General features: G+C 39.9%; 1 protein-coding gene across 1 annotated transcript in view; it reads right to left on the bottom strand.

The window, feature by feature from the left end:
- The window catches only part of babam2 (BRISC and BRCA1 A complex member 2), a 123174-nt gene that overhangs the window by 33093 nt on the left and 69092 nt on the right, over positions 1–20989 (bottom strand). Inside the window, exon 7 of the mRNA XM_005738773.2 lies at positions 1563–1672. Within this exon, the coding sequence (XP_005738830.1) occupies positions 1563–1672 (110 nt within the window). The remainder of the gene's footprint in view (positions 1–1562; positions 1673–20989) is intronic.

Raw genomic sequence — 20989 nt, 5'->3', positions numbered from 1 at the left:
AAACGATACCCATCCCTACTTATGACACTGACTGTCTGCCATCTCCAATCCAGTTTTGAGATCCCTTCACAGGTGCCTTAACGCCCACTCACATCTCATGTCAGTTGATCTCAATGGCTCACATGATAGGGTGCGGCAAGGTCTGACAATGGTTTCACCTGAAACCTCTGCTGTTAATGACCCACACCTTGGCTCGTGTGTTGAGGCACATGAACAATAATGGGTCAGCAGCCCTATTAAGAGACAACTCCCACTAGGGCTTAAATACCTGGGACTCTCCACCATTTGGTCTTAGAAGCTTCTCAGATGGTGAGAGGCCTTCAAGAAACTGACACAAGTCCAGTTGCTTTTCTTTCCAAGATCTTTAAAGCACCAAAAGGAAAGGTACAATTTAATAATAGCAGATAAAGAAACTAAAGGGCAGAACAAGACAGAGAAGCCACAGATGAGAGTGGAAAAAAAAAACATGTTGAGACAAGAGAACGAGAGACAGAGAGAGAGAGAGAGGAAAAGAAAGAAAGGGCAAGAGCGAGAACGGGTGGTGGTGGCGGCGGTGGTGATGGGGGAGGGAGCAGAGGCCTCTTAACCTGGTGCGACGGGGCGTGTGCTTGTAAATAAACATCAGCTCGAGATTATTCTGAGCACGGAAGCCCAGACTGTGGGGCCCTGAGGTCAGAATGGGCCCATACCTGGCTCGCTCTCTCTCTCTCTCTCTCGCTCTCTCATTCACACACGCGCGCACACACACACACAGATCTACATCCACACTTACACAGAGATTGTGTTCTGAGCAAAGCCCGGGCACTCAAATACATGAAAACAGACATATATTTGAGATATGAAGACCCACATACATGCATGCATGCATCCAAACACACACACACAAACACGCATCTGCACAAACACACACACCCAAATAGAAAGTGACAAATGCACACAAACACATACACTGAATCTAGCAAGACAAAAAAAAAGTTAAACAAAGAAGCCCACTGCAGCGATACCCACACAGTGCCCACAGACTCAGAAAACATTCGAGCGCAGGCGCACACACACACACACACACACACACATGCACACACACACTCGCACAGTTAACACTCCAGATGTCTGCAGACATCCAGTCATCCCTCAGCTCAGACTCCATGTGTCATCAATCTCATTTTTTTTAGTTCTTCTCTTATTGTTTTTGAAAAAGCGTCTGATGAGTCCAGACACTGGGATGTATGACTATTCACAGTGACATAATAAGTCGCTAGATTCACAGCACACTGACTCGAATCCAGAGATTATCTCCTGCATCTGCAGAGCTGGGCCACATCACCTTTAGCTGTGCGCTGCTTTTAAAAGTTAGTTACTGAAAAACTTTTTACTTTAAAGTCTCCACTGGAAGCACTAGAAACACATAAGTCAGTGGCAAGAGTTGTTTTTGGTCGATTGTTTGTTGAGAAAGTTGATTTTTAGAGTGAAATTAAGGTAAATGTTTTTTAATTTCCCCTCCTGATCTTGCCATCACTATGAACACACATTATATATGGCCATACATGGTAAGTGTCACTTACTGTTCGATGCTGGGGGACAGGTACAGTTTAGGAAAGACTTGGGTTGCCTCAGCATCCTCAAAGCTCACTGAGAGAAGGGCCACATCTTCTCCAGGGTCCAGTGCTGTGTCCTTAGATAGAAGAAGCCAGATTGGTTTAGTAAATAAACAAACAATAAATAAAAAAATAAAATATGGACTATGAAGTTATTAAAACACATGAACTAATCAGATCATTAAAGTCAGTCAGAGATTAAATGAAACTTGTGCCATAGTCTCGAATTCAGATGGTAAACTGGTCGAGGTTCTCATCAATCAAAGATGGCTAACCAAATCATTATTCTCCAGTTGCTATGTACTTTTAAAAGAAAAAAGTACAACATCAACAATGTTAAAGAAGAAATTAATTATTTTTTGCAGCAGGAGGAGCAAACGGAAATAAAGACAACCCAAATGAACAAAAACCACCTGGTGTTAGCACAACTTTGGACTTATCCAAATATTCCTCTATGGAGAAAAAACCTTGAGACGTTTGCTTCCCTTAACATGTTACCTAAATTCATGGTAATGATATCACCAATCCAATCATTGTTTCTGGTCAAGCATGGCCACCTCTGATAAACGCATGCCCTGATGGCTCGTCTCCCCGAACAGGACAACGAGCTTCACTGTACCACAAACACTGCTCAAAACTTAAAGAACAAAAATGCTAATGTCAGCATTCAGTTCCAAATAAATTGAAGCAAAAGGTGTCAAAGAAGTTGCCAATGTGACTGATATTTGTTTAAACATGTGTTTAAAAAAGTGGGGGGTACACCTAAAGATAATTATATTTCTTTTAATATTTGATTTGGCAAGAGTTTATAAAACTCTTCTTGTCTTAATATATACCATATATATTTCTCTTGTTTTTACTGGCACCTGATAGCATCAGACAGGCCACAATCACAATATAACTACCTGGTACCTGCCAACTACCAGGAGTTGGACCGGTAAAACGTGTGTGGAACAATGAGATGAGATGCCGCTTTAACAATGAGGAGAACCTTGCCACAGCTGTCAAAAAGTCTTGAGTGGAACTTGCCACAAATAAATAAAAAGATAAAATAAAAATAAAGTCCAATGGAAACTTTATCTGGCAAGTTTACCACAACTATGAGGCACGTATATAATTGAAAAATGGCCATAATTTCCCCAATTTACCTGTTTTTTTTATACATATATAGCACATCCAACAATGGATGAAATGATTTCTTAGGATATGATGGAAATGTTAGCATACTCACTCTTGAAAGTAAGATAGTAAACAAACCTACTGAACTATAGGATGTATTTGCTTGTGCTTTTGTGCGTGAGTATAGCCTTGAACACCTGCTAGCATATCTGCAGACTCCTACGCCTTTTCTTTACAGGAAGCTCTCGTCACTCTAATAGCAGACACACTTCCATTTTAATCAATACATCTGCCACCGTTCATACGATAACCTTGTCGCTTTTGTTGCATCGCATGTACACATACAAGTAGCTAAACAGAAAATAACACTACATCTACCTCAAACCACTTGAGTTATTTATAACATGTGCAGTGTCAAATTTCCAAAAGGAAGCAAGTGACGGATTTGATAAGAGGTTCGAAAGAGTTCAGATTGAGAAGCAAACAGTTCCCTGTTTTGGATGATACATTTCACAACAAGTGCACAAGCCTCAAAAATATCAAAGTAGATGGAAAGGCGAGGAGGGAAGACACCAGAAGAAACATCTGTTTTGTTTCATGCCACATTAACTTCAACAGCTGCACCATGAGGCTGAGCTGATGACTGGGAGCACCAATCAAATCATGTGTGAGATGGATGCAGAGGCCACCCGGAGCTGCTCGCTGCAAACCTCATCCGTCTCTCTGAGGTTCTAATTTCTCATTCTGTGATGTTTTTCCTAGAGCATGGCTACTTCCCGAGCACTGTCATTAGTGCAATTCCACATCAAACACCATTCTCGACTCCCTATCTCTCTCCATGAAGGCTCAGCAGCGTTAATCAAATGTCTTACAGATGGTTTGAACTCATCCATTTGTTATAATCGCTGCCCGCCGTGGTGAGAGGAAATCTAACCACCATACATGATGGACAGAGGCGCAGTGCAACCAGTTTGCAGCAAAGCAGCCTCTAATGTAATCAAGCTTATTAAATAATCACGCACGCTTTGGTGTGCTAATAACAAAACCAAAAATGACCTCTGGTTTGAGAAAAATAAACTCCTTCACTGAACATTTTCTCCTTAAGTGGAGTGGAATTAATTTCTCACCATGTAATCGAATGATTTTTAATCATTTGCTTAATTAAAGAAAAAAAAAACAATCGAATTAATCAAAAACAATAAAATCAATAATAAATAATTACAGCCTCGAGAGTAAGAAAAATGTCAGAGGACCAAAAGGCAAAGAAAAGGCAAATAAAATAAAAAGGGCTATTAATGCAGCTCTTTACTCTGCAGTGCATTTATATAGTAACACATGTATTTATTGGTCACTACAATGGCTTAAGCTACACTGACTGTCACGCAGTGTGTTGTCGCAGCAGATACATTAGGGGGTAAAGACATAAGACGTCGAAAGGAGGCAGAGAAAGACGACAGGGTGTGTGGCATCCAAACGTGTTGCCTGATGGAATCAGCTCACATCAATATAGTGTGCATCAGTAAACAAGAGCTGCTCTCTGTCTCTCAGCAGCGCTCGCGGCTTCTGCCGCTGACAATATGGGACAGATAGGAACAGGCGTGGAGATGTGGGGCTGGGGTGGGCGTGGGGTTTGGGAAAAGATTGTTTTGCTCCAGTTTGTAGCTGTCAAGTCCCGTTCTCATCTTTAAAGGTGATTTAATGGATGCTTCCTTCGGACTGGGAGAGAGTAAACAGACGGATGAGAACCAACAGGAAGGTGGAGAGGGCTAGGAGGGGAGCATGGGCCAGCTCTGCATGGGCTGCAGTGGACCATCCCTCGATTCGGTCAGACCAAGGGCGCCGTTGAAGGGAGAGCCTTTTTGCGGAATGAATCAGACTGATCTCGTCCCAGAAGACAGCGAGGAGCTGTCACAAGTCATATTGCATCAGTGAAACAAACAAACTAAAGGCAGACCCTTTAACTTTTAGCTATTGCCATTCTAAATTAATGTGCTGTGCAAAAGAACTGGACTACACAGATAAAAATAGTTGTTTTGTCTTGTTTAGGTAAGTATAACTGCACATCAAACTTTTGCGCGATTATTTTACAACCTCACTTTTGTTTGTAAAACTGAAAAGTAAGTAGTGTCATCCAAGTCTGATCCAAGTTTAAACTTTTCCTCCAAGACTAAGAGTCTCAATGCTTCCTAGTAGCTATGTGACGCCGTTTTTAAGTCTTGACAAAGGCCCGAATATCAGAATCACATATGCCTCTACCATGTATAGAGATTTACTTGTTTCCCATTATCATGTAGTGGACAACTGCTTCCTAACCTGGGGTTTGTCTCGTAGCTGAGAGTTGAACAACTTGCTCTCAACTTCGTGTCATTGTTGCACCAGTAAACAATGACATGAAGTTGAGAGATTGGTGAATCTCATCACCACAGGTTGATGAACTTTATTGACAAGCCATGTTTTTTTTTGTTGCCACATTACATCTTACATAGGTCCTCTCCTGGCCAAATACTGGGCTTTGGAGGCTGACAACCAATAGTAAGAATGATTAGGATACATATGGTAAAGTCCAAGGGTCTTCTAAGTAAAAGTGTGTTTTACTTTCATTTCAAAAAATTGGATACAAAAACTTATATATGCAGTAAAAACACTGCTATGAGTGCGCCCCGTTATAGGTGAAGTGGATAAGATTGATCATCATTGCAACAGGATACTTTACCCCACCAAAGCATAAAACACAGCTCACAAGGAAGCTGGCTAACATCAAAAAGAGCACTAAAGCATTGACCTAGCAAAACTCCCCAAATCCCAGAATTTTAAGCAATGGAACAAGCTCAAAAACCCCTAGTTGCAGAGTTCTCCTCTGCAACAGACAAGACTAAATGAATCCAAACCAAGTGAAATCAATCAAGCCAAAGCAAATGTCTTCATGTCATAATCTAGACAATCTTAATTTAGTATGGATGTTATCATCATAAGTCATCAAATATGTTTTTAGTGAAAGAATCCACAAATTCGATAGACTTCTACTCTACTCTACTCTACTCTACTCACTGCCTGGCAATCGGTGAGAGTTAAGAACCAATTGATTAATCGTGCAACTTAAACTAAATTGCGGCTGACTGAGAGGTTAAACATTTGGATAACTTAGAGAAAAAAGATGTCAGATCTTGCTGTCTTTGTGAGTGAATGCTGCTTGTGGGGAAGATGCTATTTTTGACTCTTAGAACTGTCCAAGTATTGCAAACCGACAACAGTGTAACCTAATTTTTTCTTTTTTTAATCTCCACTTTCATGATCCCTGAAGTCCCATGAGCTGTAGATTCAAGTACCCAGACTCCTGAGTATTAAAAGATATAAATAAAAAAATTTCAAGAGTACGGAGAGAGAGACAAAGATGTTTATCTAAAGCTTGAACTTGAACTCAAATTTCATGATGCAATTTTCTGGGGAAAAAAAGTTTGTTCTTAAGTGGGGTGTTTAAAGTAAATTAAAGCGTAGAGAGGCAATACAAATGATTTACTTGACAGCTGGTTTTGGTTATGGAATACACAGTAGGGATGTGCTTGCAGTGCAGTGGTAATTTAAAAACTCCTTTCTTCTCTCAAAACTATCCCAATGAGAACAAAAGTTGACCTTTTAACCTGCTTGCCTTGAAACCATTACTTAAATTAAAACAGAAGAGCATTTCCCTCTGTAATGAAATAAAAGGCCCCAAATGGCCATTAATGTTTCTCCCTTTTAACCAAATACACTTGAGGGCAGCTGCTGCTTGCTTATGTAAAGAGTTAGTTGAGAAGAAACAAAAAAAGCCTTTCCTCCACAAGCCACAGGCAGAACCTTAATGAAGAGGCTTCTTCATCAGTAAGTAATGAGCACTGAAATGGCCTCACTCTGAGGACTGCAAGACAGGGAGGGCATCCTGCAGCAGTTGCAGTTCCACGTTGTGCCCAGTATTTACTACGTGCCCTCAGAGAATATGACTCAAGAGCTCAAGGACTAGTTTTAAGAAAGAGGGTGAAGAGCACGTACATTTGTGTGGACATCAAGGTTAGAGGGTGCCTCCAAGTCAAGCTCTTTCACGTGGCCACAACTACACATCTTCCATGCTCGTTACTCTTTCAGACATAAATGCACACACAAACGCGCTTTTCCTTGTGTCCGTCCTTGTGCTCCCCGATGCCCTGGCCTCTGGCATCTCCTCTGTGTTGCATGTGACAGGTTGGAAATGTGACAGCTGTCCTTATGCCAGACCAAGTCTGACCAAAGTCACACACACAAACACACTCATCCGCGAATGCTGCACAGGGGCTCAACTGCAGGGCTCAAACGGAGGAGGTAAGGGCACTTTGTCCATCTTCTTCGCCCAACTTTAAATGTCATGCCCAACGTAATGGGCCGGCTTGACTGACAGCAGGGTTGTTGTGTGAGGACGTGTCCAGCTTCTAGGCTTTGAGTGCCCCTGTAGACATGCTGGACACAGTGCTTCATCCCTGTACACAGTGTTGAGCAAAAGTATTGAACCGCCCCTTATTTATTTATTTATATTTTGCTAGGAGAATGGGAAATAGGTGCAGTGACTTATTGAATTATCTGCAAACATACATGAAAATACAATATTAAGCAAAAACAGAGTTGGAGCAATTTAAGGAGCTCAAAGAGATTAATATTTGGTATAGCTACCAAACTCTCTTAGGCAAACTTTATTGTAATTTCTTTAGGTTTTTTTCAGGAACTTCTCTCCAGGATTCTTGAAGGCGATTCAAAGTTCTTCTTGGGATTGTTGGCTGCCTTTTATTTCACTTTCTGTAAAGATTATGCCAGACTGTTTCAATAATGTTGAATTCCGAGGTTTGTGGAGGCCAATCCTTGAACTAGTGTTCTATTGTGTGTGTGTTTTTTTCTGTTATCCAGGTATGCTTTTACTGCACTGATAATTTATTAGGGATGATAGTGATGCAAAAAAAATGAAGCCATTGCCAATCAGACACTTTCCAGATGGAATTACACGGTGGATCTAAGTCTGCCTGTATTATTCTGCATTCGTAATTCATTAATAATTCCATCAATTTAACTTTCTTTTACAAATGGCAGTAGGCACTCACTATTGTACCTCTCTTCTGACCTTCTGTTGACAATGGTTTCAACCAAAATTTTGAAATTTTGATTCATCATTTCATAATACCCGTTGCCACTGACTTTCAGCATAATTCTTATGTTATTTGTCATAATACAGCCTATGTTTCCTTTGCTTATAAATCTGTTCTTGGGAGCCACATTTCCACTGAGCCCATTTCTGATGAGGCTTCGTTGAACAGTAGATACATTTTTCTTTGCTTTTTTTAAAGACTTCCAGATACTGTTTATTAACTTAATTTGTCCTCCACTTGTCCAATTTTGTCAAATGGTTCATTGAATTTTTAGCTAAGAGTTTTTAGGAGTTACCTTGTTGGCAGACAGACAGTCTTTGGCATTTTTCATAGATTCAACAAAAGAAATTGGATCAAATTTTATATCTGCTATAGGTAAACGGTTCTGCATACTGATTGCTTTTGATATGGTGTTTTTATGCTTCGTTTTTTTTAATGCTAGGGCAGGACAGAGGTGTGGTAAGTCCCAAGTTTGACTCCACCGTCTGCGTGGAGTTTACAGTTCAAAGACATGCAATTAGTGGGGTAAGGTTAACTGGTTATTCTAAATTGCCCATAGGTGTGAGTGTGGATGGTTTCTCTCTCTGTGTTTGTCCAGGGTGTACCCTGAACCTCTCGACCTATGGTAGCGGAGATAAGCTCTAGCTACCCTAACTCTGACAAGGATAAGCAGGATTTTAGAGAAAAGTGTCATCCAAGTACTAAAGTTTAATAGGTCTGTTAAGAGGCATGTATTTTACCAAAAAAACAGTCCAGAAAGAAAAGAAAAAAGTCCATTCTTAATAACGTGACATGAAATATTGCTGTTTTGTCCCAAATATTTCTTTCAGTAACCAGTGTTAATGTTGTAAACATGCATGTTTTAACCCAAACCTCAGTCAGTTCCTGAAGTAATTTTGGTTGCCCAAACCTAACCAAAAGGCGAATGAAAGCTAAATTAAACAGAAAATGAACACATAGTTCAACTAAATGCAAATGCTCAAATGAGCAGCAAGTGGTTGAGTCTTGTGATTTATGTGTCAATTTTTCAGATACAATAGTTTACTTTCAGCATTCAATATTGCTGTGGTCAGAGCATAAAGACACAGATGCTAAAGGTCACATCATGCTCATCTTTTAGACACCAGTATCTTTGTACTAAGCAGTAGTACTTCATGCCCCCGAGACGAGAATAGTTTAAAAAAAAAAAGAAAAAAAAAAAAGAGTTCACTCTAATGTGGGAGTCACTCCACACTGACTTTCATACAGGATTGTCATACTGGTTTCTATCAAGGTAGTGTGACTAAATCTAATCTTTGAAGCTGAATATTAAACCTTGGGTATTACTGAATTACCAGAATGGTTGGTGAGATGTCGAATAATATAATTTTAGATGGAGTGTAAAGTTGTCTTACATTGCTGCCAATTATATCTTCATATTGGTCATGCTATGCTCCTGAATGCTGCGCTGTAAGTTTGAGTGTGTGAGAAAAACGCTAGCACTAAATAATGAATCCAAATGAAAAGAAACACAAGAAAAACAGAGTGTTGGAAAGCATGTCCTTATTTGGGAGTTATTATTTCCTTATCTTTGGTGGAAATTGCTTTCATTCTACAGCAAATACATTTCATTGTGCTCTTTTAAGAAGTGTTGAGAGCCATCAATGTCAAGCAATTTCAGCAAAACAGAAACAAAATGCACTGACCAGCATAACATGTTAAATAATAGTTGGAGTCCTTCAGCAGAATGTAATGAATGAATGCCTGACATACTGTGTTATGTGTTTGTGTCAGGCTTTTCATACGTTTGACAGCAACTTACGTCATCACTCCTCGAGGGAGCAAATCACAGGGTCAAGGTGGTAGCTGCCAAAATGTCTCTTTGCATGACATGAAATGTTCTGATTGAGAAAGAGAGTTGAGGATATTGTTCCTAATGATGTGGTGCTGCTGTCTGTACTGCAGGCACCATGATGATCCCACTCCCTCCACCTCAGCAACAGAGCATGCAAGAGAAAGCACTAAAGTGGCATGTCCAAGAAGGCCTAACGTTCCCTTGGAAAATCTCATCTGTTTTAGGCCATTTTCAAACCCTCCATTTCAAAAAGCACTCATGTCATTCAGTAACTCAGGCAGGTAGATAATTAACCAGGCAACCTTGTGTCACTGCATAGCTGTACCTCGTGCCAGGGCTCAATTTTGATGTGAGGACAATAGTCGGAAGATTACAGAACACACATGCTCCACCTGGAACCAACTTGGTAAAACAGCACCCAAACACACCTAAACATTTCTCTGTTGCCACAGTCACAAAGGCTCTGTGCACGGGGTGTGTTTGCAACCTGAAGAATATGAGCGTGCCTCTTAGTGTGTGGAGACTGTTAGTATGAAGGGTGCGGTCACAAATTGTAATCTGCCCAGTAGTACTTGCCAGTACATTTTATAACAAATCAGCGAGTACCAGCAGAAAAAAAAACCCCAAACAATCCTCAGAATGTATTCTGTCAATTTAAGCTGTGTCGATATTAATAAGTTGTCATTGCTGATTATAAAAATCAACAGAAACTTGGATTTTTAAAAACCACGTTTCATTACAGAAAAGGGCAAGCACTTAAAAAACAAACAAAAAAACTAATTTATTACCATCAGCTGGCTAAAATAAGTTCAACAATTCCATACCAACAGCGCCAAAGTGGAAAAAACATGTTGCCTTCCTGAGTAGAAAGATGTTCACAGGCAGTCAGCCTCAGTAAATTATTAGCAGGTTATTGGTTGAAGCATCCATCTATCATTTATACACACAAAAATACAGTGAACTGTGCTACATATAAATATATTGAATTTATAAACAAGGGACCAGCCTTTTAGTACTAGAAACTGCCTGTTTTCCTAAAGTGGCTCGCTTATAGTCCAAGTGATGCAGTTTGCGCAGACTTAATGTCTAATATTTTTATTTTTGCCTTTTTAAATTTACTGGGATTCATAAACAATCCCAGTAAAATTCATGGCAAAATAGACGTGGACATTTTGGCCTGGATATTCAGTGGCTACTCCAGAAGTGCTATAGTTGATGAGGTCCTAGATTTAACATAGTCTTATAAACATCTTCAAAGCATAGGATGACCAAAATCTGCATGTACTGTACATTTCTGGGCCATCAGGTGAGTGTTTAGGGCAAATGCCAGCCAGACAGTCACTGTATTTCGTTGCCTTGCTGTATTTCCCTGTACTTGTTGTCTGTCTCCACTGCTCATATAAAAGGCCAAATGTGGTTTAGTTTCGGCTATATGGCTGAGATTTTCAGTTACTGTAGTATTCATTCTGGCCTTTCTTTAAATCACTTTAATCCCATGACAATAACAAACAAAAGCAGCAGGCAGTCACTTTTGACAACTACTTGACACGTTACTGGATGAAACATCTATCATCACATCTAAACACCCTCAAATCTATGAACAAAATGACTTGTTGTTCACCAAAGGACGGCAGTTAGTTGAAACCAGATTATTAAGTGTCTAGAGAGAGAGAGAGAGAGAGAGAGAGAGAGACATGTGATCCAAATGTTGTCAGAAGTAAGTTCCTCGTAAGAAACCTGCCTGGATGACCACTTAGTCGCCACTATTTAAAATAAGTCTTAAAAATGCAAAATCTTAGTCAAAAGTGCAAAAGGCCAAACAGTGTTGTGGTTTCAGTTATGGTGGTATTCATCATGGCTTTTTATTAAGTCTGTTTAATCCCATAATTATCATAAACGCAGCTGAAAAAACATCACAAGCACATCATGTTACAAAAGAATTAACCAATGATGTCCCCACCCCAAAAGAAAGAAAACACAGCATCACCTATTACTGACTCATAATTATATGATCAACTTAAGGATGTGCGCGACTACTCGATCAGACCTTACTATACCTTAACTGGCTCCTGTCGAGGCTGTATTTCAGCCAGGTGTGTCCGACTGCGAGGAGGCCCAGGGTAGACCCGGGGCACGGTGGAGAGATTACATCTACCAACTGACCTGGGAACGCCTTGGTGTTTCTCTTTCAGATGGAGAGGGGTGTGATTTTTGTCAGTTTGAAGGATAACGTGCAATTTTCATAATGCACAATGTGAGGAGCTGAATAGTTAAGCGGCATGATTCTTATAGAAGAATATGACTAATGGTTTCGAATGCCTTTGTTTAGAGAGTCATTGACATTAAACGGTTGTCAAATTTAACTTGAAATCTGAGTTAGTTAGTTTTAGACTAGTGGGTTCATCTCATTTTTTTCCCCTTGTATAGTTGACTAATAAATTAGATCCCTAGATCAATACTTCCACCAGAGTACCATGGATGAAATACGACTTAATATTACAACCAGTATGGTCAACAGTGCAGTCAAGACTCCAAAACATTATATGTATGCATCTACGTGGCACCAAGTGCTCTCTTTCTATCTTCTTCTATCTTCTGTACTCATTAAAAATCTTTGCCTTTTCCAGAGGTGATAACTGGCACATGGCCAATAGTTTTGCCATTGAGACACTTGAGCTCTGACACACAAGTCATATGTGTGGCTGTGGCCAAGTGTTACCAATAGCGTGCCACTGATAACATGTCACTGCAATGATCTGGCCTACATTGAAGCGGGGGCTCAAAGCCACAAGGGTGACTCAAGTCACATGTGGACAAACACACGGCTGTGTTTCTAGGAATCCGTGAATGCATATAGTATGTTCACAATGACAACACAATACAGAGTGATCTATAGGCCAGCTGCCACCGTACTACATGGTGATGGTATTTTGTGGTATACCAAATTTTTAACAAAAAAAACATCATCTACTTGGACTAGAGTTGTGTCACAATAATGCAGTTGGTTATTGTGACATTTTCTAGGGCTGACAATTCTAATTGCATTAATAGTGCTTCACTGACAGTGTTGCTTCACTGCACCATTAATTAATGAGTTTATTCAGATTTTTGTGATCATTCAAACCACTGCAGCTCCCCATGCTCATTTAAAGCCAATGGGAATTTTGGCCTAAATAACCATCAAGTTATAAAATTGTTAGTTCCCGACAAAATGTTATTTCTTTGTGACAGAAAACACAGCCTTTAGTAAACTGCAGTTCATGGCAATTATACTGGTGACACAGCAAAAAAATGCAGAAAGACAAAAAAGAAATTCATTTTTCTTTTCACTTGCAATGCATTATTGATATTTATCAATTTAAAGTTAGAATTTTTTTATAGTTTGACCCAGTGAACCAACCTTACTGTATGTGTTCAATCTCATTACATCCATATTCAAGCTGGATTAATTCGCAAAAAAAAAAAGAAAAAGAAAAAGGAACACTTCCTACTGCTGCTACTTCATATGAAAAGCACTGAGCTGGTGGAAAGAGTGGTGTAAAAAACATGCGGGTGACTTCCAGTCATGTGAGTGGAGATGAAATGTCAGACCTTTTCAGAAAGGTGATGGTGTTGTCATGATGGCGTATGAAAGTGGAGGACAAGCCTGTTGTAGAAAGGAAACACTTGCCTTTTAACATGTTAATATTGTGAAGTGCTTCATGCCAACTAAATCCATGATCTTTTTTATGGTGCATAAACGGAACCACGGAGTGAATGCAAACTAATTCCACATCTAAATATGGCTTTTGTTGGTCTTTAAAGGTGATGTGACTCTGAAAGCACTCGTATGTTGTTTCAACACTCCTTGGCAATCAACTCATCCTAATGCCATTTCTCTTCTTAGGGTGTCAAATGTTGTCATTCTGTCTGATACTGTGGCATTGCATAGATATGCAAAGTAAAGGGGTTTATTTTAACCCAAACCACAATCTTTTCTGCTGGTTACTCTCAACTCTGGAAATTATGTCACCACCTCTCCTCTACCAGCCTCCGTTTGAGGCCTTCATACATCTGCAAATGGGGCTGTTACATGTGAAAGGCCAGTGCAACTGCAGCCAAAGCATCTGAGCACTGACGCTAAAGGACACCTTGTGAGTAATGGGGAGACGTAGGAGGCATCTGAAAAAGCTCCACTATACAGCACGTTGGGATGAAAACGTGTTGGCCTCTTTACATCATTAACCTTCGTGTTGGAAAATGACACTTTACCAGTTTGTTTAAAAGTAACTCCAAGGGGTCGTTTACAAGCGGCCATATGCAAGAAATTGGCAGCGAGCCCATCTCACCAACCGCTTTGAGCTACCAACAGTATCTCATGGCATGGGAGTGAGAACAGGCTGCCTCTGTTGCCTCTGTCTGCGAAGTGCTTGATTTATATTGGCAGTTTTGTCTGTCTCCAGTCATTATTAACAGAAGTCTCAATTTTATAAAATGTGGTCACATTCGATGCCTCTTGTGGTTTTTAAACAAGGCTTGCTAACATGAGCTAAATTATACCCAACCTCACACGGACTACAGAAAATACTTTTTGATCAAAGCTGCATGAAAACAACTGTTGTCAACAACTGTTGACAATCCCATTCATCTTTACTGCCTGGGTCACACAGCTGTAATGTTTGCAAAGTTTGAGCTAAAAGAGACCAAAACATCTGGGATATTCTCACTGTGCCTCACCTTAGGATGTGACATTATAGAGCTTATTAGCACATTTATAACAGCCTTGCAAATTGGATTATTGGAAAATAATTCACTGAATCTTGGATATTTGATTTGCAGTCTGTGAATACAGTTGTTTGTTTCTGCTTCTCTGAGATTATGATGATTGATTTGTGCTTTGGTGCATTGCTTTAGTGAAATAAAGGGAGAGGAAGGAAGGCAAAGCCAGGCAGAGACAGTGTTTATTTATTGTGGGTCTTTTTGAAGTCATTGGTAAGTCAAGGGTAAGCCAAAGCAGAGTTTCACAAATGAGCACAGACATGTAATGTAGAGGGACAAAATTTCACATTGAAGTTACGAGAGGAGCTGAGAAGGCCAAGGATTTGAGACTTAAATAAAAGCTGCCCAACGCCAGGATTCATATGAGAGAAACACAAAGGATTAGGAAGAAGAACATCTGGAGGTGTTGCAGAAAAATAACATATAGATGGTGCACAACTTGACGGGGAGCGAGGGTGGAAAGTAGGCCAAATGGAAGTAATTCAATGGAGGCGTGGAGCAGTGGAGCGGGGACGGAGGAGAAAGAGGGGGAGGGTGCTGGGGGTGGTGGAGGTATTCTCCTGAGACTGTAATGTTGGAAACCTCTGATGCTCAGCTGGGGGTACAAGCAGGTGGGTGGGAATGCTCGTTTGGAGACGCAGTGTGGGTGGTTATGGGGGAGTGGGAGTCAGGGATTCGCAGAGGGAGACGGGAGGCGGACATGACCTTTGGTATCAAGGAGTGATACTGGGGTCACTGCAGCAGTGGGGAGTGGATGTGAGCTGTGTGCCCTCTCACCACCCCTCCTAAGGCTGTGATGGATGCCGAGGTGCTCGCCTTCATCTCCTTAAATACAATTCTGACATTTGTTTCCACACTTGAGAAAGAGGTGATGAACCAGTGTTACAAGCCTTCTAGAAGGCACGTGAAATCTCATCATTTCCTGATATAGAAGATGAGCACTTATCTATTTATATATACACTCGTAGGGATGTAAAGAACATCAGTTAAGCGGGGGTTGGGTTTATGTTTTCTTCCTTTCTTTAATGCCACGATACTGCATATACTGAATGTTTTCAGCAGAAAAAACCCTTACACTAATTACCAGTGACAATCAAACAAATGGTCTCAAGTGTCATCACCACCAAGATGACACGCACACAGAAAATATGTTCCCTGACTGCATGTCTGCTATGACATCATGATGCCACAGATGACTCAGATGCAGTGAGAAATATGTTTGTTTATCGTGCGCAGACAATTATCAATTCATCAGCGTCAGAGGCATTCTGTGGCATTAGTCACTGCATATGGTCCCACACCTAGTTATGATATGATACGGGAAGACTTAATAGGCCAAATGTGTGTCATCATCAGTGAGATGAGACAGTGTGCCAAGGTGTTTCCGATGAATTCTCACTTCTGATGAAGAACATGCAGTTTACTTTGGCGCTGAGCCATAAAAGAAAATTAATCTGGGAAATGAAAACGCATGAAGGAAAAAAAGATGGGAGGCATTTTAAAACAAAGAAAAAGAAAGAAAAGGTCAAGGAGCTCACATCTTCTGTTGTTGCTAAGCACCTCATCGTGCGGCAAAGCTCTTGTGCCGCTAGTAATGTGTCACAATGAGGACTGATGGAGAACGCCCGACTTCTTCACCTTGGGGCACGACCTTTCTGACAGCGCCGTGTGTAAACGCAGCACCAGGGTTGATGCTCAGAGTGATGGGTCAGTGCAGCACTACATAAAGGAACTGCCACCTGTATTTGGATGAATAACAAAAGCTTCTGACCTTGTCACATTTACACTGTTGGCTTCGTTACACTTCCTGAATAAACAGACACACACAAAGAAACTGACATGTGAAAAAAATATATTTTGGAGGCTCTGCTAGGCAGCTGGCTATTTTAAGTCTACAGTTAAACCTGAAAACTATGAACCAGTAAGTTGATACACAAAACTAAATAAATACACAATGAATAAAAACAAAAGGTGGGATAAAATATAAAAGTTACAAATGCCTAAATATCATTACAAGTCCTGCCTCTGCTCCTCATCAAAGCCAACAAAGTCTAAAGCAGCCGGTGAGAAAACGTAACTATATGTATCTGTGGCTGCAAAACGAACCTGTTCCAGAGGCAAATCCCCAAAACAGCAGCACAAATTCCAAATTCCAATGTGCCGACTAAAATTTGGGTATATTAAAAAAAAAGTTCCGCTTGTTATTTGATATCATTTTTAGTATACGATGCAGACAGAGTTCTAAAATGTTACTGTTTTCTTGTTTTTATGACAGGTGGTCTGATAAATTTCACTATAACTAAATAATTTAGTGCTTAGCAGCTACTTAAAACTAAACTCAAAAAAAGAATTAAATGGAAGATAAAACAAAAAATAAACGAAGGCAATAAATTTGGTCCCAAAAAGGAAAACTACCATGAATGTTTCCAACAAACCGTCTGCTAGGGTTTGATATAACTAATGGCTCAACACCCTGGCGCCGTGTAGGGCACGTAGACAGGTCAGCTATTTCCACCAATCATAACACACTGACTGAGTGACCCCTCGCTATTATTTTTGTTTGTTTGTTTTTGGCAGGTTTTTATTGCACAATAAAAGAGACATATGAGTGAGGCAAAATACAAAAGGTGATGCTTTTCATCCAGGATAGCATAAAATATTAAACAATTCAGCCCAAGACGGCGCTCTCTCTGTAAGAAAATGGTTGAAAAAACAGCAGTGAAGAATATGTTGAGATCAGCAGTGTTATTACTGACAGGGCTGCAGCCTCTCCTCTGACACACACTTAAAAAATTGAAGGAAACTTTTTAGAGTTGACATCAAAAAGGTGATCAAACCACCTGTTCAAACAGCTTAAACATGAAGAAAATCGACATGGCCAAAGTGCAACATCATAACAACGAAAGCTGTCTTTAACTTGCAATCCAGGTGTCTTTGAATTTGTTGCTTTGAAGACCAGAAAAAAGGTCTGTGAAAACTCGCAGCCTGTTGCTGCCTTCAAAGTGACTTTGGTGCATCAAGATGGAGATAAAATGCCAACAACATTGAATGTGACTGTTATCAGTTTGCAACTGATTTGAGTTAAGTTCGCAATTACAAGCCAACTATTTGTGATAATATGGATATTAACTGTGATAAACTGGCAAGATGGCAAACCTGTTGCTAGCTACATCTGACCATCAGCAAGATTAGAAACAGAAAGACCTCCACAAATAGTGACATAGTTGCTGCAGAATGATAATTTACCTGCCAAAAACAAGTTTCATTTGCTATTTCAGAGAGACATATTGCAGATTAGTTGCCATAACTGGCACAGACTGACTCAGATTGACTGCATTTGCCTGAAATTGCCTGAATTTATAAATTAGCTGGTAATTATTAGCAAACTTTTACCATTTTTATCTTTATCTGAGAGTGATTGTAGAGTCTGAGTAAAGACAGGTCGCTTCCCACCAGGAAACCTGTGCAATCCCCTGTGCTAGTTTTAATTTAGTGTGTCTGAGCCATCAGATTGCTGTAATTTTTTAAATTTATATATTTCTTGGAAAGTTTGCTACAGGATAACAGCAGCCTTCTCCAAGTCTTTCTACAAGTAATACCTACACCACAAGCAGAGAATGCTAAAGGGCTCACGAATTACTGTAGTGCATTTACTTTAAAACTTTATTATTAAAATTAAATTAAATTCTACCAATAAATCAAATTTGCTATTTATTATAAAGGCACAGTAAAAATACACAAGGAACTACCTGAGGTGGTCACTGAAGCAAAATGTGATGGCCCCCCTCCTTAATGCTTGCTGAATACTATCATATGTTCTTTTGGTTTAGTGGGAGTTCTGGCTTGCTTATGGCTCCACTGAGGGACAAAGGCTGACCTCTTCAATGTCCCACCAAATATTCTTCATCATTTTAGACATTCTGACTCCAGGGACCGGGAAAAGCAGAGGTGTAAAAAAAAAAATACAATTCCTCATAGATGTGCCACATCTGGTTCTGCCATCAGCCTATTCCAGTAAAAGCTGAAACACGTTTATTTATAAATGATTTTAATCAGTTATTTCAGTGCAGCGTTGCATTTTTGGGTGGGATACACATTCGAGCGCTTCCTGGTTTGTGCGTGTGAGGAATTTTGGGCACCCTTCCAAAGAGGTCTTAGACAGCACTAAAGGTTAAAAAACCAGCAGCCAAATCACATGAATTTAAAATATGAGAATGGTAATGTATATCCTCTCCAAGTGATTTTGATAATTTATCAAACAGAAGGTGGAATTATACGAAGTTTTTGCCATCCACAGTCAGACTATAAGTAAACCAATCGGTATTCCTTTGAATGGAGTCATTCTTCAAAGTTCTAAACTGAGTCATGAAAAATAAAACCCTGAACAACAAAGACTAAAGGGAGCAATTCACACAAACCCTGCTTAGCTGCGTCACTAGAGGTCAAAAGCTCCATTGTATGGGGATAACAATAAAGTTGCACATTTTATAAAAAGGTACATCACTGACTTATGGGAGGCTATTATTAGCTTGTTAGCCAACCTTCCTTAGCAGCTTGTGCATGCCGACTGATTAACGACTTATTTTGCTGCGAAAGCTGCCCTGTCCTGACAAGTGCAACAAAACAGGAGAGTGAGGAAGCTGTGCATCAAGCGCAGCCTCCACATACCCACACAGTTTTCACACTTCTTGTATACATGGTATACGTGTTATGCTGTTGTGTTTCTTTTCCTGCTTGTTTCTTGGAGTTCTGGCGTAAAATAACTTTAAGCTACCTGAGGGCTAAATGTATTAAAAGGCTCTAAAACTTTAAAGCCAAAATGTTGGTTGGTTAGACTTGGGATTTTTGCATAGCCACCTTCCCAGAAACTGAAAACAAGTTGAGCCAGCAGCAGAGTGCTACCAGTGTTTAACAGTAATGATTATGTCATAAGTTCAAATATTTACATAGGCTCTCTGGGTGTTTCAGGGTGTGGGCATCACTAACCACAAATTGATATTTACAAGAACATGGACCAAATACTTTCTGGTTTCCATGGGCTTTCTATTTTTAGGATTAAGATGAAGCTTACAAGGTCTTCAGCTGTCGACATGTGCGGTCATATCTATTCCAAGCAATATGCTGAAGTCATAATGTGCAATATTTGAAATGACCTCACACCTTGACTTTTGTACACGCCTGTTAGGCCATTATCATGAATTCATTCACTGAGGTTTGCTGCTGCAACATAGGGTGTGAGTGAAATCTCTCTGAAATTTACCGAAAAAAATGTTACAACACAGCTTTTGGTAGCTAAAAGAAACCACCAATGAATATTTATAAATCTGGTCTTTTTGATGATGGACTAATCCCAGCTAGTTCTAAACATAAGGTCGTGCAGGATAGCTCAAACTCTACCTCGCTTTGGCTGTTATTAATCTTTTTTACGTTTGTCACTTTTTAAAATCTTCACTTGGCTGCTTTTTCAAATCATTAAAATTTTTAAGAAAGACCCTTGTTGCTCACATCTTAAAGTCTATGAGTGTTACCAAGACCAAAAATGGGGATCTTAACTCGGAGAGGAGAGGTGGGCAGTCACTCTTCCATCTGCCCATGTCTGAGTCATATTCAGACTGATGTAACAGGCTCATCTGTGCAATGTCGTATGTATGCCGTGCTATAATCTAACACAAATGTTTATGTGCCGCACTACGAACCTTGTGATTCTTTTACATATACTCTAGTATTGTTTAAAGCTTGGAAGGCTTTGGTCAGCCCTTTTCAGAGCTATTTTATTTTTTTGTGTACCAGAACAAGGAGAAGGTGCACCTGTGCTTGGGCTCAATGAAACCATGTTCTCCTTTTAATTGAAAAATTAAAAAAAAGCCTATTATGTTTTTTCTGAGTGGATATTCAGCTTTGTCCCTTCGTAGACTAAACCAGTGCTCTTAATTTACAAGGCTATGCTTAGTCTTCCCCCATCTCCTCCATCCGTCTTCTGTCAAAGACTTATTCCTTCCATTTGTCAGTGAATTTTGCACTAAAAGGGGAAAAAGGTATTTCAATTTGCAGCTTTGTTTGCATCAATATCAAGTGAACATGAATGAACTGGATCAAGTAAATATATGTGACCTGGAGACATTTACTTGAGGCTATAGATGTCTGAGATTATTAAGGTTTTCAAGGGCATGTATTACAGCAGCCCTTCAGTTTGACCAGAACGCATGAGTCCGCTTTTGTGATTACATATCCATATCCTTAGCCGTAGCCGTACCCTACTTTCTTGGCCCACTTTTGGTATGTACTAACCATTGCATACCAGGAAGACCCCACAAAACCAGTTACACTTTACCAGTTGCTCACATACTCATCCTCTCTATTTTTCCTACTTCTGACTTGAAGTGACTGCTCACTTGTTGCTTAATATATTACTGTAAAATAGTCAGATGTCTATTCATATTAATGTACAGAATTCACCCGCTTGCTGCTACTACTGCACATTCACCCAATGTATATACTATATATATATTATATATATATCTATATATCTATTATATATC

This window comes from Pundamilia nyererei, unplaced genomic scaffold (genome assembly GCF_000239375.1).
Source record: "Pundamilia nyererei isolate P.nyererei 1_Seehausen unplaced genomic scaffold, PunNye1.0 scaffold00086, whole genome shotgun sequence".
Classification (NCBI taxonomy): domain Eukaryota; kingdom Metazoa; phylum Chordata; class Actinopteri; order Cichliformes; family Cichlidae; genus Pundamilia; species Pundamilia nyererei.
The sequence above is the reverse complement of the archived record's forward strand: the minus strand, read 5'-3'. Positions and strand labels throughout refer to the sequence as shown.